This window comes from Charadrius vociferus, unplaced genomic scaffold (assembly GCF_000708025.1).
Source record: "Charadrius vociferus isolate BGI_N301 unplaced genomic scaffold, ASM70802v2 scaffold32, whole genome shotgun sequence".
NCBI classification, from domain to species: Eukaryota; Metazoa; Chordata; class Aves; order Charadriiformes; family Charadriidae; genus Charadrius; species Charadrius vociferus.
The window spans coordinates 353,791-380,124 of record NW_009647856.1 but is presented as its reverse complement, the minus strand read 5'-3'; the positions used below and the strand labels follow the sequence as shown (position 1 = coordinate 380,124).

General features: G+C 40.2%; 1 protein-coding gene across 1 annotated transcript in view; it reads left to right on the top strand.

Annotated features, from left to right (window-relative positions):
* GSAP (gamma-secretase activating protein) overlaps nt 1–26,334 on the top strand; it is a 43,250-nt gene that overhangs the window by 14,647 nt on the left and 2,269 nt on the right. Inside the window, exons 12-27 of the mRNA XM_009882917.1 lie at nt 2,541–2,618; nt 4,905–4,982; nt 5,461–5,553; nt 6,780–6,997; nt 7,270–7,339; nt 8,042–8,124; nt 9,218–9,271; nt 13,214–13,339; nt 13,759–13,814; nt 13,902–13,933; nt 15,569–15,630; nt 17,206–17,301; nt 21,853–21,923; nt 22,504–22,598; nt 23,733–23,852; nt 25,011–25,072. Coding sequence (XP_009881219.1) covers nt 2,541–2,618; nt 4,905–4,982; nt 5,461–5,553; nt 6,780–6,997; nt 7,270–7,339; nt 8,042–8,124; nt 9,218–9,271; nt 13,214–13,339; nt 13,759–13,814; nt 13,902–13,933; nt 15,569–15,630; nt 17,206–17,301; nt 21,853–21,923; nt 22,504–22,598; nt 23,733–23,852; nt 25,011–25,072 — 1,394 coding nt within the window. The remainder of the gene's footprint in view (nt 1–2,540; nt 2,619–4,904; nt 4,983–5,460; nt 5,554–6,779; nt 6,998–7,269; nt 7,340–8,041; nt 8,125–9,217; nt 9,272–13,213; nt 13,340–13,758; nt 13,815–13,901; nt 13,934–15,568; nt 15,631–17,205; nt 17,302–21,852; nt 21,924–22,503; nt 22,599–23,732; nt 23,853–25,010; nt 25,073–26,334) is intronic.

The window sequence follows — 26,334 nt, the reverse complement described above, 5'->3', positions numbered from 1 at the left end:
CTCAGAATTAACTTTGTATGTCCAGAATACAGTGGTTATTTAAACAACACTGTGCTGTTACATTTTCTTTTAGCACTTTAGAAGTACTTTTCAGTTAAATTTGCTTGGTATTAAAAAAAAAATAAATAAATGCAGGTAGTAAGATGACATAAACCTTGGATTACCATCACCAAACTTTACCTGCCTAAGAGTTAAGCATCTGGACTGTATTTATAGAGAGGAATAGGCATATCCAGAGGATGATTGTTTCTATCCGTATTTCTTCGTTTGCTATATAAGAGTTTAAATGAGAGACGTTTGGATGGCTGAAGGTAGGTGAGGCAAGTCACTCCTAAGCCAGCATAGCTAGACAAAATGCCCTGGTGCAATGTCATGTTTAAATTGTAACAGTTGGATGCCATGTTGAGATGTTGGTACAGTCTTATGTTTTACGATTCTGCATGAACAGAAATGAGGAATTTAAAGTTAAAATTTCCTAGGGAAAATGTCATGTCTTCATAAGAGACTTAAAATTTCAGTGGTAGGACATTTATTTATCAAGTGGCAGAGTTGTAATTGTTGTTACCCTAATTCTACTGAATGTAGTAACTCTCTGTTACCCTGTATGAGTAGAACTTAATTTTTAAATGCTTCCTTTTTTTTAATTTTGTGGTTGAGATCTTCTTTTCCCTTTTATTCCTGAAGAGTCTATCCAAATATATCTTCATGTGAGTCTTCTCACCTTGTGGCGTTTAGCTACAGCTCTTACTGTTTGCAAATTATTTTGAAATTAATATTGTAGAAGACTTGGTTCTGCCGTCGCGTGAAACACTTAGGTGCCATACGATAACAAGCATTCCATGCATCAGCAGACCCCAGCTCTAATTTGCAGAGACCTGCTGGTAAGGGTAGGAGAATAGTGTCTTATATTCTTAGTCTCTGGCTGCTTTAATGGGATTGCCAAGGTGGTATCAGATGTAACATTGCTTGGACACTTGCTGATCTGAGACCATCATGTTTCTATCTGTATTAATGAAGCACCATTTGATATCTTTTGTTGTTCATAGTTCAGTTTCTTAATATTTGGAACAGTATGCTAGAGTTGAAAGATGCATGACCTATTAATAGTGCCCTATAGCCACTGTTTTTGTGATCAGCTTACATATATACCCACTGGTGCGTCAATCTGAGCAAACTCACTTGTCAGTTGTGCAATTTACAGAACAGCATATACACTGGCCTGAAGCATACAAGAAAAATCTGCGGTGTTGGAAGGGAGCTGTTGATAATAAAACAGCGTTGCGGGTTGCTGGAGCTTTTCCAGTCTTCCTCATGAGTCCTGATGCTGCTACTTTAAAAATTATGCATGCTCTGAAAGTTGCCAAGTGCTTTGGCAAAATGCCCTGTCTGTTGTCTAAATGACTCAAATATCCAAGCAAAACTGTATCTAACAATATTCAATCAGCTAAGAATAGGCAGGAAAAAAAATGCATCTCAAAAGAAACTGTTTACCTTTCCCATGTGTGAAGTGCCTCAGCCATATCTGTATCACAGCTATGGTACAGCCTTGTGGCCTGAAGTACAAGGCGTTTAACAAAGTAAAATACCTTGGTAGCTGTGCTTTTTCCATACTGTGCCTTTTCCTGTATACCTTGTATGCATAAACCATTATTTTGTGCCTTTTTCTGTATACAAGGTATACATAAACCATAAACTAATACAGATTAGTATTCCCTCTTTTTTTCTTTTAAGTGATAAACTTTCAATAAAGGTAAAAGGTGATTGGTCATAGTTGTGGCCCAGCTTTCCCAGCTGTAGTGGGGTAATGTGGTTTGGAAGCTCTTTCAAAAAATAATGCCAAAGCAGCTTGCTAAAGTATCGAAGTAAGTGGATTAAAGTTTTTACAAGAGATGGAAGGAGGGCTACCATCCAGTGGAATCAAAACAGTCTATGAGTCTGACTTAAAATTAGGCTGGGAGGGGGGAGCATTCATGCACAGAGTATCTTGGCTGAAATAAGCTTGTGCCAAGGACTGACTTTTGTCCTAAAAAAAGAATTAATGGTTGTTTGTAATGGAAAGAGGAGAAGCAACTATCATATCTAGTGTGAGAAAACTTTGGTAGCGTATCATGCTGCTGCCAATATGAAATTACTTAGAAAGCAAACAAACTGTGTTTTACTATGTTGTTCTGTATATATTTGACAATTCCTGAACAGAACATATCTACAGATTGAGGCTGTCGTGGAGAGAAAGGTTTGATCAGTTTTCTGGCTGCAGGCATGATTTCTACTGGGAAGGGCTAAAAATGTACTTCTAATGACAACTGGCCATGTCAGAACCCAGGTTTCCATTGTGCCATATTGACTCCATTCTCTCTTATTTTGTGCTTTGCTAGGTAAATGATGGTTAGAGATACATAATATACATGCCTGTAATCTTTACCTTTTTTGAGAGGTTAGTTTCTAATTTGAAACAGTCTTGCTTTAGTTTTGTGCAGTGTAAAGATGTCTAGCTATTCGGGTGGACAAGTTAATTTTCTTTTCCTTTTTTGTCTTTTTAGGAGGCTTGTGTGTGTGTTGTAGTCTAGCCTCTGATATTCCTGGTGAAATAAGATACTCCATATATTTTTTACATAAAGGTAAGATTAACCTGTTAAGTTATGCTTTATTTTGGAGAATGTCACTTTGCTGAAAGCATCACAGAATGCCTTGCAAAACGACTAACTACCCAACTCTGCCGACAATAAACTACTGTGGCTGGTGTTTAAAGACAGTAACTGCCTTTAGCTGCAAAGTTGAATTTCCTGCTGTAGACTTCCTGCCTGATGCTGGAAGAGTAGCTTCAAACTGGTGGCCTCGTGAGTGGCTATTAATTTGGTCCCATATTTCTAGCCAGACTTTCTGGCATGCTGAGCACAAACATCATTGAAATCTGTGGGAGCTTGCAGGTGTGTTGTACTTACGCCATAAGGCGTTTGTATGAGAAATAGAGCCAACAGCTCTTAGCTTGAATATTTGTTTAGAGTCCCAGTTCAACTTGTCATTTTCACAGCAAGAGGTGCAACACCCACTGACTGTAAGAATAGTTGCTATGTAAGTGGTGCTCTAGCTCTTAATTTTAAGACCTTTTTTTTTTTTCCTTGAAAAGAATAAAGAACATTGTTTTGTTCTGATCAGAGCAAAACTTGTCATTAGCAAGATCTTTCTTGTTTTGATACGTAGAGGAGAGAGACGGATCATTTCTCAATTGAGAAGCTGCATATTATGGAGTAATCGTGTTCAAGTGGACAACATACCTCTCTTATTTTAAGTGTTTTCTTTCTTGTGTTAGGAAACACTTCTTTTCATGTGTCAGAGCTGCACTAATATGTTGCTTTGCTGCTGGAACATTGTGGGATTGAATGAACTGCATTTTTGTGTTCTTGAAGGCATTAATAAATTGGAAAAGACCATTCTGGGTGTGGCAGCACTCTGCATTGTATTGCTCTGAAGGGCTGATTTCCCCAGATGTACTCGATGTGTAGCTGAAGGGTGGTTGCATTGCTTTGAGCTGACCGTGGCCCTTGTACATCCCTGTCTGTACTAGGAAGAAACTGAGGATAAATATGGTGACACTGACCAGCTGCATATGAAATGACCTTCATGGAATGTAGATGTTTGGTGCAGAGCTGTTTGTGGATTCATGTAAGATTCATCAGTCATACAAGAGTTTTAAGACTGATCCTGAGGTGACCCACAGAAGCAGTGGTATACCAGGTCCCTAAGCCACATTTTGGAGACATATAAGGAGTTCAGTCTGTGCTGCAGTATCTGTAAACTCGGAAGGAAGCTTCCCTCCCCCTGTTAAAGCAGGTCCCTGCAGACACTTGATGTAGCATAAATGCAAAAGTGACAATGTTGCAGGTGTCTTCTGCAGTGCTAGTATTAGCTTGCATGTGTTTGCTTTGGCAAGTAATGGTGGTGATAATGAGTATACTGACTCACTGCAAGCAAACTTCAGTCAGTATCTTGTGTGAAAAACTATTTGTTTTAGATACCCCTTCATCTATAGCGTTGCTGTTGGTCTTGGAGGTCTCATATTTCTTTTTTTTTGCAGCGTAGATAAAGCATATCTCTCTGGTAGCTTCAGGAATCAAAGTCCTGGATGAGTAGCTGAAGCACGGCTCATGATCTGCTTTTTTCCTTGGTGGTCTTTTAAACTGTGGATCTCTTGTCTGATCTTGAATTTTCATGCAGTATTAAGAAGCATTCTGATCATGACACCGTACAGCCTTTAGGCTATTGCAGCATGGGCATTTGGAGGCCAGTCATTGTCTCCTAGTTATTTTAATCTTCAGTTTTTCTCAGAGACTGAGGAAGTTTCAGGGCTCTATGTCAGTCTTACTGGATGCCAGAAGTGTGGTGCAAGTCTAGAATAAAATAACAGCTGTGCTGATGCAAAGCCCATGCAAACACAGCAGGTCTGAAATTAGCCTATATTTAAACAGAGCTGAACTAAGTTACAGTAATAGGGCATGCAGATAAAACAAACTGGAAATTCTTTAAAGCAGTTGAAAGATCACCAAAATGTGAAGCACAGCTAAGTAAAGGATTTGTTTGGGTTTTTTCTGGGGGGGAGGTATTTTTACACAAGCTGGCTCTGGGATGGAATGCTTCTTTAAACACAAACATAGGCTGTGCAGTGCATGGCCAGTTTCCGCATACTGAAGAACTGCATTGTGTGGGTGCAGGTCGACTAAGCGTGCAGCAGCTCTGCTTAGGATGAAGTAAATCTGTCTGTGGAGGCAAGCCTGTAAAACAGTCTAAAATATCCCTGTTACGGTGTATTGGCACTGTTGAAGTTTCTAGCTGTAAAGTCATACTTGATTTGTAACAGATGGTGTTTATTGTTTGGATTTTTTTAAAATGTTATTATTTTTCCCTAGGTTACAACAAAACTTTTACAGTTTCACTAGAAAGAACAGAATCTCATCAATTGAAGGAAGTGGCTTTTATGAATCTTGGTAGGTTACTTGCATTATTCCCCTGTGTGACTGCTATTCTCTGTCCCCAGTAGGGAGACAAATGACTAACCTTCTCTAGAAGGAAAGGATTTTTTTTTCTTTACTTTAAGTAGTTGTGTTATTTTCCTGCCTCCTTTTTTTTTTTTTTTCCTTAACTTTTGTATTTGGCATTTGCTACTGCAGTACCTCACTATTAGTAAGCAACTTCCTCTGAATTGCCTCAGAATCTTCTCTGGAGATCAGCTGCTGAGTTCTTGAGTGTCTCAAGCCTCTTGAATCTTCCCCTGGAAACCCAAATGTATTACTAGTGTTTCCTGTGTTAATGTAACACCAGCTTTTAATTAACTCCTTTTATATTTCCTAGATATAATCAATTCCATCAGAGAGAAGCGGGCCAAGATGAGAATCATGTGAAACAACCTCTTAAAGCAAATAAGTGAACAAGTGCTAAACTGACCACTGTTATTTCTTTAAATAGACTATTATGTGGCTGCTTATTTGCCTGGACAGTTCCTGCACCTCCTGAATAGTCAGCATCCTGACCTGCTGTGCTATAGTTTGTTTCTTACAGGTATAGTAAGACTGTTGCTTGAAGTAATTTTATTGTTGTAGTGGAAACTTGTTCAGATCTCCTTACATGAAAGTTGTATTTCTCAGCGCTTGCACAGTGTTCTGAAGAAGCAGAGAGATTGGGGGAAAAAAAAAAAAAAAAAGTGGCATTTTTGCCACTTTCCATTTTAAAAAGAGAATCTGAAGTGACATTTCATACTTCATCTATTATGTACTTCTAGCTTGTTATGAAGTGGAAGAAGACCTTTCACTGAATCTGAAATTCTTTGCCTTAGTTTCATAGTTTCCCTTCCCCCATCTTTGTACATGCTTCTCGGTCCTCTGCTGTTCTCAAATTTCACATGGAGATGTAAATTTGATTTTACATTTCCTTCCTCCAATTGAGTTGCTCTAAATGTGTGTGTTTGGAGGGTGTGGGGAGAGGAAATCTGTGTTTCCTTCACCTGATCAGGCTGATGCAATTTGATTTAGGGTCTCATCTGAGAGGCACGTTATTTCATTTCCAACAAACATGTCTTTATGGAAAGTAGGTTATTTTTGGAAGTGGGGGTCCTTTGTTTGAAAACAGATATCTGTTCTTCTGATTGGGTGAAGGAGAGGTAAGTAGTGGGAACTGGTGCAGGGGCAGCATCCCAGGAAGCTAATACCTGTTGTATATATGTCATTAAATACTGTTCTGCTAGAAATGAGTGGAAAGCCTCACTGTTGTATGGTGGGCTTGATTTCTCTGATGCAAAGGGTCTGGAGTCCTACTGTATAGTACTGTTGTGGTGAACCTTAGTGGGTTTGATCTGATGCTTCAGTTAGTAATCATAGAGCAGAATCTTTCTGTTCTGGCTGTTGGGATTGATAAGAAGTCTACCAATACAAGTTTGTACCATGATTAGGTGCTAATTCAAGTGTTGTATTTCAGTTACTAGCCTTGTGCTCAGTTCCTTCCTATGTCCTCTGATTTGTCCGAAGACAGCATTGTGAGCCTCAAATCTGTACATCTTCTATGCTTCAGCAGTAGGGAAGGAGAGAACCGAGTATGGACTGTGCACCTCATTCACTTCCTTTACCCAGCCAGCACCATTCTTCTTCCTCTTCAGCCTAATACCAGGGCAGCTAGTACAGGAGGCAGACTGTTTCTTACTGCTGGGGACCTGAGAGTCTTAAGAGAAGTACTGGTAGCAGCAAGATTTTGTGTTCTTAATCCTTTTTTATTCTCAAACCAATGTTCTTCAGGTGAAGATGCAAGAATTGACATGTTGCAAAACTGCTCCATCAGATCCCCACTCACGTCAACAGTCTTAGATTGCCATGTAGGAAATATGTATGCCGTGAGCATCAGTGACAGCGCCTTACTACAGTTCCTACAGAAGAGCAAACGAGACAGTGAGAGATTGGCAGCTCTACATTGTGCTCTGTTGCACTTCCAACACACAGAAGACTTGGAAATGCAGGTGGGAAAAGACCCTTCCCTAAGTTTTTTCAGTGACTGATATCTTATACAAAGCAGGGTCAGGGCGTGAATGATACCAGCCAAAGAAGAAAAGTCCTGATTCACATGTACCTTTTGGCAGTGCCAAGAGGCTCATCAGGCTGTCCTGAAAGCATTTATCTCTGTATCACTACTTCATGCAAAGTGTTACTACTGAAAACAGAGTTTTGACAGTCTGCTACAAATCATGCTTAAATAGAGATTTGACAAACTCCCCTGTTCTCATTCTGACAGATTATTCGGTGGATTTCTGAGAACCTATCAACATGTCATTCTTTTGACCCCATTCAAGAATTTATCATTGGTAGGTATTTGTTTTCCTGCATGCTGAATTTTCCTGCATACCCTAGTTGTGACTTCAGGAGAAGCCATGATGTCACAAACTGACTATCTTCTTTCCAAACCTTTTGGTTATGATTTATGTTAGCTGGCCTGCATTTTGTGGTGTCAGAGACAATATCAGTAGTTTAGAAGATACATAGATACAAAATCAGATTGGCAGTAAAACTTTTCAAATGCATTCTTTTGTCTAGTGGGACAAATAGATTTATTGTTATTTTAGGTTACTGGAGAGCAAATTCTCCATCTGGCTTGTCTTGGATATCTGAGATGTAAATAATTGAGATTGGAGAGAAGGAGCAAATCTCCTTTAGCGCAGCCCAAACCATTTTTTCATAAGGATTTGGCATATCATGATACTCTCTTCTAATAGCTGATTCCTCAGCCTAGCCAGTGCATGTCCTGTGCTCTGAGCCTTTGTACAAAGGACCCCTGCAGTGCTGAGCTCTGGCCAAGCAGCTGACCCGGCCCTGCAGCCATCTGGACTTCTCTTCCTCCTTTTGTGCACAGAATGGGACCAGTTCCACCATGGAGGAAGCTGTTTCAGAGACAGCAGCAGCAGTATTTGTCCCTAAAAAAGAGTTAGATAAGGAACTGTGAAGCCTACTCTTGTTAACTGATAGTTTATACAATCTTGCCCTTATAAATCTTTTTACATTGCATTCAGCCTCACTATACTGGAGAATGTGTCCAGAAACTCACAACCTGGATAAACTGTTGCCCTACACATCGCTGCTTGACTGGATTGGGGTAAGATAACAGCTGGTGCTTTAATAGCTAGAGGGAGTCTATTTTTACTCCCTTAATAAAGCCTTTAACTTGTATGCCTTGCCTTTTCATAGACGTGGTCTAAATCCATATCCGTGCTTTATGCCTGTTTTATTTTGTCAAGTCTTAACCTTAGTGGTGTTTTCACAGAATTCACAGAATTGTTAGGGTTGGAAGGGACCTCTGGAGATCATCTAGTCCCGATCAAATTTAGCCCTCCTGAAGTTTAGGGTTTCAACTCTACTTGTCATTTTGTCTATTCTACACTTAATCCTGAACTCTATCTTCTCATGATCGCTGCAGCCCAGTCTGCCCCCAACCTTTACATCCTCCACCAGTCCCTCTTTGTTTGTGAGTATCAGGTCCAGTAAAGCACCTCTCCTTGTAGGTTCCTCCACCACCTGAGTCAAAAAGTTGTCATCAATGCACTGGAGGAACCTCCTGGACTGTACGTGCCCAGCTGTGTGGCCTTCCCAGCAGATATCAGGGTAGTTGAAGTCCCCCATGAGAATCAAGGCCTGTGATTGTGAGGCGATTCTCACCTGTCTGTAGAAGGCCTCATCATTTTCCATGAGTCCTATTTTTTGTCAACAAATAAAAGCATTTATAAAACAAGAACAGCTACTATAATGGAATGGATGATTAAATCTCTCAGTTTTCATAATGAAGTGTTAATTTATTGCTAATAATATAAGGTTTTTAATGAATACAAAATGTATTTAACCAGCAAAATCATGCAGTTATTTCCAAGACAAACAGTATCAGTAGAGTTAAGATTTATGAATAAGTTTGCAGAAGTAAAATAAATAACTTTAGGCAAGACCCTACAGTTAGGGCAAATAGCTTATTTTAATTTCTCTTATCTGACACTGTTCTGATATGTTGTCTTTTTTTAAAAGAGATGAATGAGAGAAACATCTTCCATATTTCTTTTTGGCGAAACTAAATGTGCAGTTTTGGCTAGCTAGCTAGTTTCATAAAGGAAATGGGTAATGGAGATTCATTTAGATACCTAAACAGGCCCCATGTTTTATGGTAAATGATTTATATTCTTATAATTTGTCTGTATTTACAGATTATCCCTGGAGTAACGTGTGCAACAGACATTATTTCTCTACCTGTGTTAGAGGTAAATTCCAGTATAAAACCACACTCATATTTGCAGGTTAGGAGCTTTTTTATTGTGGGGTGGGGGTGTGCTAAATACTAATGAAGCAGTGTCTCCACAGCCCTAGCCAAAAATAAGGGTGAACAGAAAATTGCACTCTTTGAAATGTCTTGTGCATTTACTGAAGTACCAGCTATTCAGACTGATGTTTGCTAGCTCAAAGATGTAATTTTTCCACTTTTCTGAAGAGACTTTTTCCATTCAAAAGGGAAGGTCCTCCAAGAATTAATTTTTATTAAATTTGATTGATACCTCTTCATTTTGTGACTTCATTAGCTGGAGGTAAGCTTGGCATGACAGCCGTGTAGGATTTCTACATATCTCTGTGTACATATTTCATTGTGCTGCCATTGGTACCAGTGGTTCATGACCCTCTCACTTTGTTTTGTCCAGAGCATCCTGTGATTGCACTGATGTCAGGGCTTTGGCTGCCTAAATCTAGACAAATTCCTGCACAGCCTGGAAAAGGCAGTGAGCTGGATGGGGAGGGCCCATGCTCTTTGGGTAGGAAATTGTACTTTCCATTAAAAACAACATGAATGATTCTTCCCGTCTTCCATTCCACTCCCCTAGCTCCATTCTATTCCCTCAGCTCCAGTTTAGAGAAATACTTGAAATTTTCTTAAGTGTTCCCCTATAAAAACTGAAAAAGGCTTTTAATAAGCAGCTTGTTGTGAAGGGCTAATGTGAAGAGTCAGGGCTTGAACCCAACAGTACCAGCAACAGATGTGAGTAGACTCTGGATACATGACAATATTGTTTCACATAGCACTCTAAAAAGGTGAGGGTCTGATTCCTCCCCAGTGCTTATAATTAGCTCATAAAGCTTCAGCATTCACAAAATTTTTTAAAATCGGTGAAATTGCCCACTGGTTGCTCACTCCACAACACTGCATCACAGCTGTGCTGCTACAGATTCACATGACTGCTGTCAGGGAATCAGGCTTTGCTTGGGAAGGCTGCCCTGAAAGCTGGGACACCTGGGAAAATCAGATCTTAAGAAAATTTGTTGCTAGATAATCCTTGTAATTCACTGAGGTCAAAGTTAGCAGGCCTTTAATTTGTCTGAGATTGAACCTCAAGCCCCTGGGGGCAAATGCCTTTAGCAGCTATACTTCCTGATTGTGGAACTCATTTCCTATTTCTGTCTGAAACCTAAACAGATTGAAAAGGTCAGAGTTGAACCAAAGACAAATATTTCCTGCTACTTTTGACTGCAAAGTGCTCTGACTCTTGGGTGAGGACAAAGATGATTATACATAGGGTAAGGTTTAGTGCTTTGGCTGCTTTGTACCGCTCCAGTGACACAAACCCACCATGGCTTGAGTTCAGCTGGTCAGTTGTTGGTATTTCAGTTGGTATGTGTTGTTGGCATCACAAGTTAGACGCTGGTGACAAGTCTGGTCCTATAAGTACTACTTCTTTTGGAAAGGTTTTATGGCACTTCACAGAAACAATGGTGAATTGTTGCCTTGAAAAGCTTTTTGGAGTTCTCAAGCCCATGAATTGTTGAGAGACTTTGGAAGGGCTGTGTTCATATTCACAAAAAATATTGTGCTATTTAGGCAACAGGTATATTTTTATCACTAAATTTCTGTTCAGCAAGAGGTATTGAGACAGTCTGTGAGAAACGGGGAACAGTCAAGAGTCCGATTGTCAAAACGCTTTATGTAAGGATTGTAATTAACAAAAGTCTGGGGTTTATTTTTTTTTTCTTTTTTAAATGTAGAAACCAAACTTGAAGGGGTGCAGATAGGCTTGATCAGAAGGGTAGAAGGAACGGGCAGGAAGAAGGGAAGAAAATAGGAGGTCCAGGAGAAGTGTGAAGATGTGTAGTGGAAGCAGTTGTTAGATCAGCACAGGAAAAGGCAGCCTCTCCCTCATGCTGTGCTGAGCCACTGGGGTGAAGAGTGATGTTTTAAGGAGTAGCTGCCTGTGCAGCTAAGTACTACTCTCTGAATACCTTCACTGCTAGGAGACATAGCACTACACTTCCCAGGGAGAGCACACGCACCACTTAAAGGTCATTGGCACCATGCGTCCTTTCAGAGGGGTATAGCAGAGAGGTCTCTTTGTCTTCAGTTAAAATAACGCTACTTATGAAAGGCTTCATGGGAGCTTATTATGGATTGCAGCCTGGTAAGGTCTTGCTTTGACATCTGGTAATACAATGTCTTTTAGGTGTTCACACTTCGGTATTAATTCCTTACTCTGTAGAAATGTCTGCAAAATAAACACCACCTAAGACGAAGAAGCCTTCTCTTTCTAGTCCTTGCCCTGATGATCCACAAGAAATAACACGTTTAATTAAAATAATCCTTGATTTTAAACTTTTGACTTTTTAATGAGATCTAATACAGCGCAGGTTTTCAGCGGTGTCTGCTTTTAATTCTGAACTCTACCACTTCCTGTTACATGCTCAATATATGAAAGAAACTTGCTGTCTTGCTTCCCCCCTGCCACACATCAAACAGAATCCAGTGTGGCCTGAATGCAGTTTTGCAGTGGTGGGGCTGTCGCAGTTGCATAAATTGGTCACTAGATGATACCCTTACACTATATTCTTGATATTTCTCTGATTTCATATTATTAACACTTAGCAACATACTGCAGTAATAAGTTCTAGATCTTGTTTGTTAGCTCCAGCAGGGTGAACATATGGTGCCATATGCAGTCCTAGTTTCCAGCTGCCAAATATAACTAACATGAAGCAAAAAGGAGATTTATTTTTCTCTGCTGCAGCTACAACAATAAAGGGACAATCAGCACTGGCAGCTAGAGGGAAGTGGCTGGCAGGATTGAGTCTCTGCAATTTATTTTCCTTGGCAAATTGTAGTTTATAGTAGGAAGTGGTTTTAAAGGCTTCTGATGTTTTCTTCTGCAGTTATTGTCATTGTAGAAAAGTAGGGGAGAGGGAGCAAAATCCAGCATGTAAATGCAAGATGGAGGAATATTGTGAAATCAAACTTTTCTTCCTTCAAGTGTCATTGCTGTAGTGTCTGTAGGGTAAGGTAGATGTATATAAAGGGCGGCAAGAACATCTAGTACCATCTCTTGTTTTTTAAAACTGCCAAGAAGAATTGCCTTAATATCGTCTCTTCCTCAGCAATGATCACATCACTTGCCTTTTATAAACAGCAGCTTCAAATCTTTATACCCAGTCCAAGGACTAGCTCAGGAAGCCAGTGTGTGTTTGTTTGGGTTTTTTTCCTCCTGTCTGTTCACAGCTGAGTTTAAATTAATTTCAGCATTAGAGTCAAAGGCTTTAGAATTGCTATGGAGATGTTTGGATTTTGTTTCTTTTCTGGGATAAGGCACTGTTACTTGAGGTTGGCAACTGGATGTTTGCAATGTAAGTATTGATGCAGCTTGAAAATAGTGCCAGCCTGCAGCTGCCAGGCTAATGGTGGTGTTCCTCTATTTGGAACTACTAGAAACCCAAAATGGGATTTATTTGACCAAATGTAAACATTTACATTTAAGTCAGTTGCCTAAGGCTCCTTTTACAGCCAGCAGAAGTCTAGACAATACAGCCAGTGTAGTCTGTGGTGCAATTCTTCCCATCGCATCCCACCCCAAACATCTGAAATAGGTCAGATGAATTATGACCCACAAGGACTCATTTCTTCCCAGTGACTTAAAAGGATCCTAAGGTGACAAGGTATCTGCATTACAGGCAACAAATCTTGACCTCAAGTTTAAGTAAGTGCTACCCCTGCCATCAAATCAAGGAAATAAAAGTACTGGAAAAAAATAGTGTAACTGTTTTTGTTTAACTTTTTTCACTTAAGATTGTTATGAAGCTACGTTAATCACAGTTCTTTCCAATCACTTAGTGGGAGGGTGATTAGGTATTTCTTTGAGTGCAGCCACTTTTCATGTTTTCCCTGCAATACTTTGCAGTTCCAAAACTCCAAAGGCTTCTGGGAGAAACTCAACTCCAACTTGGAGAGCGTGAAGTACGCAGAGCCACACTTGCATTACCACAATAATGTGCTCAGGAGGGAATGGCGTAACCTTTCAGAAGAGGTAAATATGCATGCACTGAAACAGTCTCCAGAGCTGCCTCTGAAGTGGGTGTTTTAAAGCCAGACACTGAAGAGTTGGCATTTTTTATTTTGAGGATAAAGAAACGGGAATCTGATTATAAGTGCAAAGACTTGCTGTCATTTTGCTTATAAGGTGATTGCCTGTAAATCTTACTCTGTTAAAATAATGCAAGAAACTAAAGAAAAGCAAAGCTTTCACATACCTGTATTGTCATGTAGGTTAGATGAGTGTGAGTGCCTATAAGCTTGGGTGGTTGGAAGGTGGGTTGAAGCCCCACTGTACATTATATCCATTCAAAGGGAAAACCAGCTTCATTTCTCATCCGTGTTTTATCAGGGAGTATTTCAATTGGTCTTCTACTTTGTTCATTTGGGGATTTTTGTTTGTTTAAAAACCAGAGAGAGGAGAGACGAACCACAGCGTATTTGAGGAATATTTTTGAAAATGCCAAAAAGTAGGTACTGTTTTCTATTATATTTACCTTATGAAATCCTTTAGAGTAATGCCTGTGAAACAAGCTGATTTTTGTTTCAAACCCTAGGGTGCTCTCTCATCTGGACACTTGGGACTCTGGTAAGTAAAACTTGTCTTGATGTGGGCCTTAGCTGTAAGGTTTATTAGAATATTTCTGTCTAGCTGTTGGCTAAAAATAAATTGCTGTTATGTGTTTTCGGCACTGAAGAGTTTGAGGCATTAAGATGAGCAGTTATTAAATTAGAAGAAAACTTTGTAGTGGTAGGATCATATACTGACTAGGAAACCCTTGAAAATAAAGTTTCTATTTCATATTGGATCTAATGACATAAGCAGTAAACCTTTGTCTGCTTAAGGACAACTTCTTCAGGATTTTTCTCCTGGAGCAGAGTCGATGCCGTGTTACTGTTGAGTCTTGTCCACTTATAGCTGCCTTTGTGATTCTAGAATTTGTGTGCAGTAGGAGATTAGGGCTGGTGAAAAAGTGTGCTGTAGAGAAAGCAGATGTAATGCATTTCCCTAGCCCAGGAACATTTGAGATTTTGTGATGCTCAGTTCCTCTGTTGCAAATATGTAAAAATGAATTTAGGAGTAAATTATGTTCATGCTGTTCACACCTCAGTGCCTTCTGTGTGCCCTGCGAAATGATGCTGATCTAAGTACTGCTCACTCCTTTTATTATGAAGGATTTCCAGTGTGTTCATTTCCAGCCCCTAACACTATCATCTGCACCGCTGCTGGTTACTCCTGTGGACTCTGACTTTGAGGGACCCTGTATTAACTTGGCAAGCCTCAGGTTCATGTTTTCCCATGGTGCTTATTGATAAAGAAGTCAGATGTTTGACTGATACTAGAGAACTTGTAGATAGCTGCCAGCCAGTAATAAGCATCAATCTTGCCTGTAGATTTTTCTTCAGGTCCTTTAAAATCAAGCAACACAGGTCATTGCTGCTAAGTGGTGGAGTAAATGTATTTCAGGGTGAGCAAAGACGGCTGGAAAGAATTTCGTAAAAATTTAGCGCTTGGGTCTGTAAAATGTTGACTTGATTTTGTGCTACATGATGAAATAGGAGATTGTTTTTCTTCCTTTGCTGTTAGTAGAGAGGAAGCACTGATTAGGAAATACAGAGTATTAAATTTCAGTAGATGCTATAACCTTCTTCCATTTAGTTAGAAAAGTTGCATTCTTTTACATAGTGGTCTGCAAATCCGAATAACAGAAGCAGCCAGACCACGGGAGAGAACTGGAGAAGTGGGAGGTGATCCTGTGGAGTATTTACTTTCTATCTAGCCATTTCCTTGGAAAACCCATGCAGCTGCTTTAACTTGTTTAATGTTTGTAAATGACAAGATCTAAATAGAATATGCATTTGCACTGATGTTACCAGAAGGTTCTCCTTGCCTCTTTGCTCTACTGGATCACCACACTGTGATAACTCTTAAATATCAAAGAAAAGAGTAATGCAAATGAAGTGTTAAGTGGTGTGGTGGGATTGTGTTCCTCTATGCTCTCTGTTAAGCACTTAAGGTAGAAGATGGCAGATACAGGGTTGTTTTCCCTTCCTCAGTTCTCTTATGCAGTCCTTGATTCTTCAGTACTTTAATTCTGTGGGTGAATAGATCAAACCACAATTTCTGTTTGTGTATATTTCTAAGTACTTTTGAAGATGGTTGAAGTCTCATGGTATTTCTATAGTGTCGTGTTCTTGAATGTTTTTGCTCTGTTTATTTCAGAGGAAAGGCTAGTACCTCTCTTTCAAGAGGAAGATTATCAGCAGCAATTGCTAATGGGACTGGTATGTGCTTTTGTCACAGTGTGCACTAGAGGTCGCACGGCCTCAACAAATGTAAAGAGTAAGCTTTTAAGTTCCAGTGTTGAGTGGAAGCTCACCCAGAGCAGATATGGAACAAACATGGTTTTCCTAAGTTCTAGAGTTCATAGTCACGATACTGTCATACCAGGTCGTGATATCATAAGGCATAGGGGAAAAACAGCAATGGAAAGTCGATTTTTCAAAATAGTTTTTCACAATACAACTTTTCTTTGGATAGAAACTGGTATTCCACCCTCTTTGGAATTAATCTGTCGGTTATTTTGGGGCTACTTTACATTGTTAAAACATGTATAGATGAATTCCCCACCCACTACGCCCCTCAAAGAGATCACAGATCTTATTGTTCCTCATTTTAACACCTTTTTACTGTCTCCTTTTCCTTCTACCTCATTTCTGGGACTGCTGTGGCTATTCTGAGACCCCTTCTTCTTTTGCACTGTTTTTGATGATCTCCCCAAAGGATCTACTGTCCTTATGCTTCTGGGTAACAAGTCCTATCTCAAATCCCTACCTGTGCTCCCCCTGTCTAAATACACATCTTCACTTATCTCTGGTTCTCTTACTATTAAAACCAAATAAAACTCTTCAGCATGCACTGGAACATTTCAGCACTGCATCTATGAAGAGCATATCAACACTGTCCTGTCTGCCCAAATCTAAGGCAAAATTTCATTCTTTTCAGTCTTGTTCCCTTGTTTCCAAGTTATGCCTTTAATTTTCTGAAGCTGCTCTACATTCCTTTCCTGTATTTTATTTAGACAGATCCAAAAAGCAGGTCACTGCTGTCCTTTGTCTATGCTTTCCTAATACCTATATTGTTGTCCTGACATTGAGATTAATCTACTTGTAAACTGCTTGAGACATTTTATTACATTTTATTTGCCTCAGTTTTTCTCTGAACTTTGAAACAGACAAAGCTTCATAGTAATTCTCAGCAAAGAAGCAGCATGGACTTGAGTTGCAATCAGAAGCTACATGAGGTCAGAGAATATTTCAGAAAGGAGAGGGTAGGGAGTGGCATGGACTGTGATAACAAACACCCGATTTTAAAGACTTTACAGTTAATATTTAACCTGAAGTTGCCATTAATCACTGAGGTTCTTAGCTTCTTGGCTACTACCAGGAACTGTATGTGCTAGTTTTCTCTATCATAAAATCCTTCCTTTTTTTTGGTATGTAATAAATACTTATATTATCAGGATTCAATGTTCGTATTAAAATAATTCTTTTACCCTGTTCACTTGGCTTGACCCAGAGAGGTGCAAGAACTGTAGGCTTTTTCTCTTCAGTGTCATCAAAAGCTCAACTTAGCACTCATTTTGTTGAATTTGCACCAAGTAACCATTTTGCCTGTTCAAATCTGCTGTTGAATTTGGCAAGATTGTATGGTAGCTTGGGATCTCTGAACTGGACTTTTGTAAAAGGGAAATATTTTGTTGTGCTAATGCCTATTGATCTGGCCCTGCGCCTGCTGGAGCTTTTGCATCTTCTTGAAGCTGCCACAAGGACACTGAATTTTTGGCTTTTATTTTCTAGATGGTTGCTCAGCTAAAGGATCACCTTATGAGACATCTACAGTATGTAGGAAAAAAGAAGATTGACCAAATAGTTTTGGATTATGTTGCAAACCTGGTTAGTTTAATTTCATAATCACTATTGTGAGCAAGCATGTATTTTTTTTGGAGGGGGAGGGTCTTGCGTATGTATTGTGTGTATATAGCATATGTTTGGTGGGAGGAGATTGTTTTTAAGATTATTAGCCCTGTTTTGCTGATTAATATTTTTTATATTGATAAATGACATAATAATACTTAAATAATATTAAAAAGAGTTATATTGGTCACTCAGAATACAGACCAAACAGTTCCCTTTACAGCTTGTAGAAATAGGGACTACTCCCAGAAGTGAAAATGTGTACTCGGCCTCATAGCTGAAAGAATGTTTTTTAGATCCATTTTGTTTCCTGTAGAATACTGTGCTGCACGTTTTGAATAATGGAAGTGCCATCAGGGGAAATACAAATGAAGGAAAAAAAGATTTCTCTCCAATATGGCATGAGAGTAAAACATCATGACTGCTACATACTGACTTTCTTGGGCTTTTTGTGAGTGTAACAGGAGGCAGAGTTTTGCCTGAAGAAATCCACATAAACTACAGTGAAAACTTGCTTTCCAAATTCTTAATTTTCTGTCTTGCATCCTCTTAAGAGAAGCTTCAAAAAAAAATAAGCTGTAAAAACTGTGACTGTTGTGCATAGAAATTATTGTACCTGGTTTTGTCTGTCTCAACATCAAATCCTTTAAGTGCAGAATGCAGAGTCCACGAGAGCTCACATGGTAACTAGCAAATTATGTTGTCTTTGTGCTAGCCCTGACACCCGATTCAGCAGAAACTCCCCATACTGCTGTTTTCTAGGGATGGAAGTCTCAGGAAACTTTCTCAAGGCTACTGGTGCCTACATCTTTTCTGAAGTCCTGTTCAAACCGGTTATGCTGTCAACGTTACAATGTTCTCTGAAATCTCAACTTTCACTGAGATTACTGACTTTTCTATTCAGGCCTCACTCTATAGCTTGACAAGTTGTTCTACTGGTAATCAGCAGTCTTTTCTGTATTGTTGTAGGAAGGAAAGAAAAAACTAATGACTGATTAAAATGGAAACAGTACAGCATGAACCAAAGTGTTGTACCTGAAAACAGTGCTGAAAGAAGCAGAAGTGGAATATTTGTTCTCCTTTCATTTGTTTTCCAGTTATCATTTGTTCACTCTTAATATAAACTAAGATAAAACATGAAAACACTTGTGCAGCCTTGATCTGCAAGACTAAATTATTGTAGGCTAAATCTTACAATCAAAACAAATCTCAGCCCTCCCCATCAGCAAACTCTTAGCTCTTAGGACTTTTTTTTTTTTTTAACGTTACTGAAAGCAGGAATTCTGTCAACTCAATTTACAGACTTCTAATATGTCTCTAAAAAATTGTCTCTGCCCTCTGGGTGGTGCATCTTAGGCACTGTTTGGAAATTTTTAGAAATTATTTGATTGTTAGGCTTGGGTTTCCCCTTATCCTACTCAGAAACTCTTAAATCTTAAACCTTATTACATCCTAAACATTTGGAAGTTCTTCAGGGGACTGAATTGTTTTGATTCTTCCAACAGTTTTCTGTAGTATCAGCAGTGTGTAGATGAACTACTGAAACTAAGGAAACGGGAAGAGGCTTGAAATGACTTGCTTGTCTGCTTTTGTAAAATACTTTTTATTATTACATTCAGGAGCAAAGGAGTGGCTGAGAATAGGGCTCTGTGGTGCATAGCCACTGTGTAAGTCAATTGCAGCTGAAGTCAAAGTAGCCAAGACATGGGAGCATTGACAGTTTCTCATTAAAACAACAAACTAGTGGGTGGTTGCTCTGAGACCTGTGTGTATTTGTATACAGAGAAGTAACATGGGGAAATATGAATAAAATGTCTCACTGGGAATTCCTTAGTTTGCCGAGGAGGTCTGCAGAGCCTGAGTATGCCTGGTTACCCGTTCATATGCCACCTAGCTTGCAGTAATTGTTTGTATGTCCATATTCTCTCTCTCCTGCAAGCTCTTTATCTTACCTTTACTCCGTATCTGTTTCTCTCATTCTTTTCATTTTAGCAGGACAGGGAAGGGGGGAAAAAACTTACAGAAGCAGTGTGACATTTGCTGCCCTGACAGCAAGTGGGAGAGGAGGCAGATTGGAAGAACAGACAGCCTGTGGCATGAGAAAGAGACAGACTAGAATGTTGAAATTTCTTTGGAAGTTGCTGCAGTGGCTGCACCTTTTTGGCTGATGTCTGTGGCTAGCTATCATCTGATGTGGTCTCAAGCGCAGAGGAATAGAAGACAGGCACCATTTGGATTTGAGTTTCCTGAGAAGGAAGAGGACTGCCTCGTATCCCCTGCACAGGAGGGAATCTGGAAGACAGCAAGACCCTGTCGTACTCCCTGTTCTTCTTTTCTCCTAATTCTTTTCTTTGGCTGCTTCCATGTCTTTCCTCTAGAAACAGCCATAGAAGCTGAGCACTTGTGGTTCCTAATGACTTCAGTGGACCTTCAGTCTACTCAGCACCTTTGCCTGGAAATGTGGATGTTTCCAGACAGCAAGGTGCTTTGCAAATGTCAGCCTACACCGTACTGCATCCGCTGTCTCAATGTTGATCATGTTTTCTCTCACTAGTTTAGAGCGTTCCAAGGGAAATGGCTTCTGATACTTGCCCAGAAAAAACTCATATTGTATGTCTTTGATACTAAGTGAAAAATGGCTTTGCCATGAAGGTATGGGTTTAGCTCTTAACTTGGTTCCCCCAGAGACCCGCTGCTAGCCGTGGAGAGGAAGCTGCCTGTACTCTCTCTATAAAACAGATAATGTTGCTTTTCTGTCATGCACATTGTCCTTTGTGAAAAAAGTTTGAGGTGTGGCTTCTCTTTCTGTACATATTTCCTACCATTTCCATTGTGGCTGATCTCTAAAGTGAGTAGCGCTGTTGGTGAGGGTGTCATGTCACAATACATGTCATTTAAGTATGTTGTGATAGCTAGGTTGACTCTGACTCAAGAAGTTGTCTTTCTATATCCTGTGAAAGCCATATCCTGTGAAAGCAATACAGCAAATTCTTTGCTGTATTGTTAAGCAAAGAATATTGATTCTGGAGTATCATACCCATGAAAACAAATTTTGTTGCACAAATAATAAAAGGTGATTCCGGAGTTTGTAAGAAGCTTCCCTTAACTTCAACACTGATCTCCAGATCCAGCTGTAGCTCCTGATGCAGAGGCCTTAGCTGCACCTTGTGTGCTGGCCAGAGCTAAAAGTCATTCTGGCAGCAGGTGACGTTGTTGTGACCCTTCTATGAAAATTAGAAATCACTCATTTCCTGGAAAATGAGTGGAGAAAACCTGCCATACTCCAGAGAGATTAAACTGGAGCTTTCCACTGCATCCAGAAAGTATGAAGATGGAAAGTATTAGTTGGTTATTCTGTGTCAGGTCGTTCTGCAAGGCTGGATGGAGTAGTGGAGGGAAAAGGTGCTGCCTTATAGAGGTACCTTGGCCAAGGTACAGACAAGAGTGCTCAGGAGCATTTCTGAAGACCAATATTCCTGTTCTTGCATTTGCATATGAACATTTCCTGTGTGTCCTGTTTCGGTCTTGCTCAGAGCCTGTGACAAGTTAGAGGTTGGAGGGGGTAGAGCCTATGTAAAGAGAAAAGTGAGCAGGAGGAAAAGGATTCCTGGATTATGGCCATCTTGGGGGGAAAGGGGACTGTAACTTCTCGTGAGACTTCTCTGCAGAGCAAGGGTCAGACTTGCTTCCTGAGAGTTTCCTGGGATTGATTGATTAGTATACTTTGAGGCCCAGAGAGAAAAGGCGCAGGGGAAGTGTCTCAATTCTGTTACTGAGATATGGAAGTGGTTACATGTGACAACTGTGAGGGGCCAGCTAGAGGAAGTTATTTCAACTCTCATGCGTGTTTTCTCTCTTTTAGCTGCAGAAGCTTAGAAGACCCAAGTGAGAACAGGGCTTCTGGCTTTTGTATGCTGACAGTCTGTACTGGAGGTCAGCCTGGGAGCTCAAAGAAGCAACAACGTGGGCCAAGGGGTTGTTTTACTTCACTATGGAAAAAAAGAAACTCAACAGAGGAGGAGAGGCATTTGCTGGTCTCATCTTTCCTCCTTGCCAGGACTAGATTTGTGATTTCTCCTGCAGACTTTTTTCAGCGAACTGAGTATTCTGCTGTATTTGGCATCATCCAGTTTTGTGGGGGCCCTAGGGACCTTTCCTTACCAAATCCTCAGCCACTTGGACATGCAGCTTTTGCTTTTATGGCAAACAGATCTTTGAGAGTTCGATGCAAGAGCATGAGATCAGTTGATCTCCAAGAAGCACGATGTGTTAAAATGCTGCATGCTTTGCATAATGCTTTGATGAGCTGGAAGCACTTGCTTTAAGCTTCTGCCATAGGGCAATTCGGTTACAATTCAAATTTTAATCAATTTTACATTTTAAGCCCCTAGGGAAAAAAAGGTAAATATTTAAGTCTTAGCAGGAGTCTCATAAGTTTTTAACATAAACTGGTGTGTGAAATGAACGAAGGCCACGGGCCTGCTGTACACAGGCTCCTGGAAACATTCAGTCTTTTCTTTTTTCTTTTAGCTGAATCTGGTACATCGAATAATGAAAGAAGTTTGGAGGAGATACCAGCTTCATTCCTGCACCTTCTGCTTGTGAGCAAGTCACTTGTTAAAGTTTTCAGCCTGCTTTTTAAAATATGGGCAAAATAATATTGGTCTTCAACAATACTACTCAGTTGAACAGTCAGTGCTTACTCCTCTGTGAACGTTAATATGACTGTCATGTACTCTTAATGACCGTCCTGGCCCTCTCTAAGCCAACGTGAATATTAATCATATAGGCAGTTCTACAGCTGGAGTTCAAAGTTGCTGAGTTCACAGTGGTCTCAAGCTGGGCAGCAGGTGTTGAGCATCTGTAAAAGCAAGGTCACTTATACCAGCGCTCAGACTATTTCACTGGTTGCTGTTGATACCAGGTACTGCTGTGAGTCTTGTAAATATGCAGTAGTGGGGGAAGGAGAAAGGAGACACCACGAGACATTGTGTGTCAGCATTTAGATGAACAGCTAGTGCTAGTAGGTGACAGATGCCTAAAGCAAACAAAATAGCATCCCATCGCAATTCACCCAAAACGCATTCATTTAGTGCATGTGTAGTTCAACAAACTGACCATACCTCCATGAGATTGTGGGCATCTCGGGTTCCTGATGTGTTGCTACTTTGTTAAATACAGTGATGAGAGAGGAAGTGCAGGAGAGTTTGCAGTGTTCCACATCATGAGTCGGATTCTGGAAGCTGCGAATGGCATGTGCATGCCTTTACCTCCTGGTAAGTCCTGTGTTGTGCTGTTTTAATCATAAGTGAGGGGAGCAACGCTATGAATTCCTCCCAGAAGAGCACTAGTTGCAGCACATGAGTTAAGTTAGCTTTGGTAGTATTGAAATCTATTCAAGATAATTAAAGAGGGGAAGACCCTCCATAAACACGTGCAAGTGAAATGAAACAAAACTGAATATTTACTACAAATAGAGACAACAAATCAGAGGTTTAGTTCTCTGTTTTCACCTTCCAGTGGAATGTTTGCACACAATTTTAGCTTAGAACTAAGATTTAGGCTTCTTTCATTTATATCTTTTTCTTAGGCAGCTGGACTTTAGTGTCATGGACTACAAGGGAAAATCCTATCCTGGAGCAAAAAAAGAGTGGCTTTTCCCCTGCTGTTACCCTGCTAATATTTTTCAGTTTTATCCGGAAAGGATTACCTCCAGCCATGATGGAAGAGCTGATCTTGATAGAGACTTTCATTTCCTAAAGCTCCTCATAATTGCTTAGAGTCTTTTCAAAGCACTCGCTGATTTTTGTTAGGGCAAGACTTCTTAGCTTCTTAATGCTTTCTGATTCTATTTGAATCTTTCTAGTTTGTATTTCCTGATCTGCATTCAGTCTTTAAAATTGGTTTTGGCATGAAATTGTCCCTCAAACTTGCACTGTGCGGGTGCAAATGCTGCCATGTAATGGTGTCACATGATGCAAGACCATCATCTGGCTGATGTTAAGTGAGAAACTGAAGCCTTAACGCTGCCTGTGGGAATGTGTGGGTGGCAACCACATACTGAGGGTGGTGAGGCCTCAGATTTTGATTAAGTGGGAGGAAAGAGGGAGATAAAAGGCAGATTAGTAGCACAGCTCAGATATAAGGCAACAGCTTGGTGATGTTTAATAACTGTGTATGACTATACTGACTGTTTTGGGTCCCCTTGGCTTTCTCTGACAGGATTGTACTTGAGAGGACTTAAAGAATGCCTAAACAAAACTACATGACTTTATCAAAAGTGATTTCCTCACCAACTAGAAACAGTCAGAAGTTAAGGAGAGTGTTGGCTTTAGCTAGAGTAATGCCAATTTCTAATACAGACTTAGAAAAAGACATATTGCTGTACCAAACAAGTTTATCTCTGATAGGTTTTCACACTCTGCACTTGGGGCTTGGTGTTCGATGTCTCCCTCTGCACACCCTCCTGCACTATATTGATATTGGAGTCTTGCATTTGACAGAAACATGTGTCAGGAAATTGCTGAAAGGTACGGTGAGTTTCATGTGCTTCATTTGTTACCAGTCGGTTAACTGGGAGTGATGTCCTTTCAGGCGTTCAAACTCAGATACAGGATTTACTGGCCAGGAGACTTAGTTCTTCCAGAGTGCTTTTTTAGTGAGGGCTGTAGCTGGTGGCATTGCCGAGCTGAAAGGAGAAAACTAAGGCTCAGACTATACAACTGAGCCTTACCATAGTAGACAAAGAAATATCTGTTTGGGAAGAATTTGAGTTTATAGTCTTTCCACTCAGGACTTCTTAGAAAAGTGAATACTAAAGATCATCATGGAATTTGTTGGGGGATTTCTGTGGCTCTATGAAAGTGCACAGCTATGTGTAAGGAGGTTAGTCTGCTCTCCAGTCTTCAGCTTTTGCTTTAATTATGTTTGGAACAGGACAGTCCTAGTGCTAGGATTGGCAAATGGCTAGAAGCTCAGTGCTAGGACGTGAAAATTCAAAGTAAGTAAACAAAAGCCTACCTGACCCAGTATCCCAATATTTTTACTAAATATTGAGGTTGTAAATGTCCCCAAATATGTTGTAAGTTACCTAAAGGTGGGAGTTAAAATCAGTCTGTATGAACCCATATAGTCATTAAAGGGGGCATAAGGCTTCGGAATGAAATGGGGAGTGGGGCAAATTGGCGGTTGCAGGCACAGTTAGCATCACACCTGTGTTAATTACCTTTTCAAGATCAGAAGGGAAGAGAGAACTGTAGTGTAAGTTTCCTGGGATTCAGCAGCACCGTGATACAACTCAAACAGTAAAGCGTTTCATCACAGCTGCAACCGCGTTCCCTTTTTATGTGCTATTTCTCTGGTGTTCAAGAAAAGGGGCACAATATGCAGTATTAGTCTGTGCCTGGTCTTGGTAAATTAAATATTATAAATGTGGGGAGTTGTACTTAGTCAAAACATGTTTGAATTACTGTATAAATTGTTGCATAAAATGGTGTATGTACAAATATTAAAAAAAATATAAACAGTATAAACATAAATAACACTCCTAATAGTCCTTATTTAAAATTAAAATTTTCATTTCATTGCAGAGATTATATTTATTCAGAATGTCTTAAGTGAAAGTTGAGAAGTTCTAGTTATGTGATTACCACTAATGGTGATGATTTGTTTTTTCCTTTCTCTTGTAGATCTGGATGACACTGAGGAGAATGAAAAGCTGAAGTTCAGTATTGTTATGAGGCTTCCTGAGGTGACTAATAACTTTGAATGTCATTTCTGGGATTTTGGATTCAATGGGAAGTTCCTCCCTGTGCATAGGATCAAACCAACGGAAGACTTAGCTGTGATTCAAATAGGGCACAGATATGACCTGAACCTCCACAGTTTCTCCATCTGCTGCTCATGACCTGTAGGCCGCCCTGGTAACTTAAATTACAGATTTGTCCATAGCGTTTGACAGTGTCTCCAGTGCCCTGCAGGAATCAAATAGATGAGACTGGCACTGCTCTGTTGGGTACTCCTCTGCGTAAAGCAATAATGGTTTTATGGGGTTTAAAGAAGAATTTGTATGTGTGTGTTTAGCATCCACAAATGCCTTTCTCACTTGTGACCTCTGCATTTGGTTTATTTGTTTTATCAAATATATTCAAAAGATGGTACGGTAAAAGCTGTAAAATTTGATCATACAACTCTGGTAGGGATTGAATTACAAGGTCTCCTTCTCTGAAATCTCCCAGCCTCGCTCGTTGGTAAGGTGACTCACTTGGCCATATGCTGGAACTAATTACTGATGCTCCATTAAAACTTCCCAACAGAATGGGAGATTGGCTTCTGCTTTTGCCTTTTTGTTCTTAGTGCGCACCACAGTACTGCAGAGGAAGCATGACATCTCAGTGAGCAGGGAAAGCCAGGGATCCCCCCTTGGGGAGTGCCTTGCTGTAGAACAGGCTTTTCTCAACATAAGTTGCTTATTGTTTGCTCATTATGGGCTGTTATGTATAGTTCAAATGGCCAGAAGTACCACTTTGCTTTTGTTCTAACAAGAGCCTCTTTATTTGGCAGCAAGTTTGAGAAGGGGTAGGGAAGGAGAACTCCACAGGACGTTCTTTGTCCTCTGTATCTTGTTTTGGGCATGGGTTGGTGAGCCGGGGTCAGTGCAGGGCCTCTCTGAGCTGTCAGCCTCAGGCCTGGTGGGTGGGGAACACCATTCCAACCGCGCTTTGACAGGAGGGGCTGAGCTGTGAGTGCTTTAGGGGACATGTACTGCTAGTTATGCACAGTAGACTCAGTGCCTTATTGTATCCATTTACAGCTTTGGGAAAAAATGCAGAGCATAGTTTCTTTGCCAAAGAGGACACTTTGGGGTGACTTGGACTATTTTGAGCAGGTTACATTCACTAGATGACTTCAGTTGCATCAGAAGCAAGTATTTAAGTGCCATTGAAACTGTCCAGCATTTCCTAAATGAACTCTCAGTAGTCTGTATTGCAATACGACTGAAAGGGGGGGGGG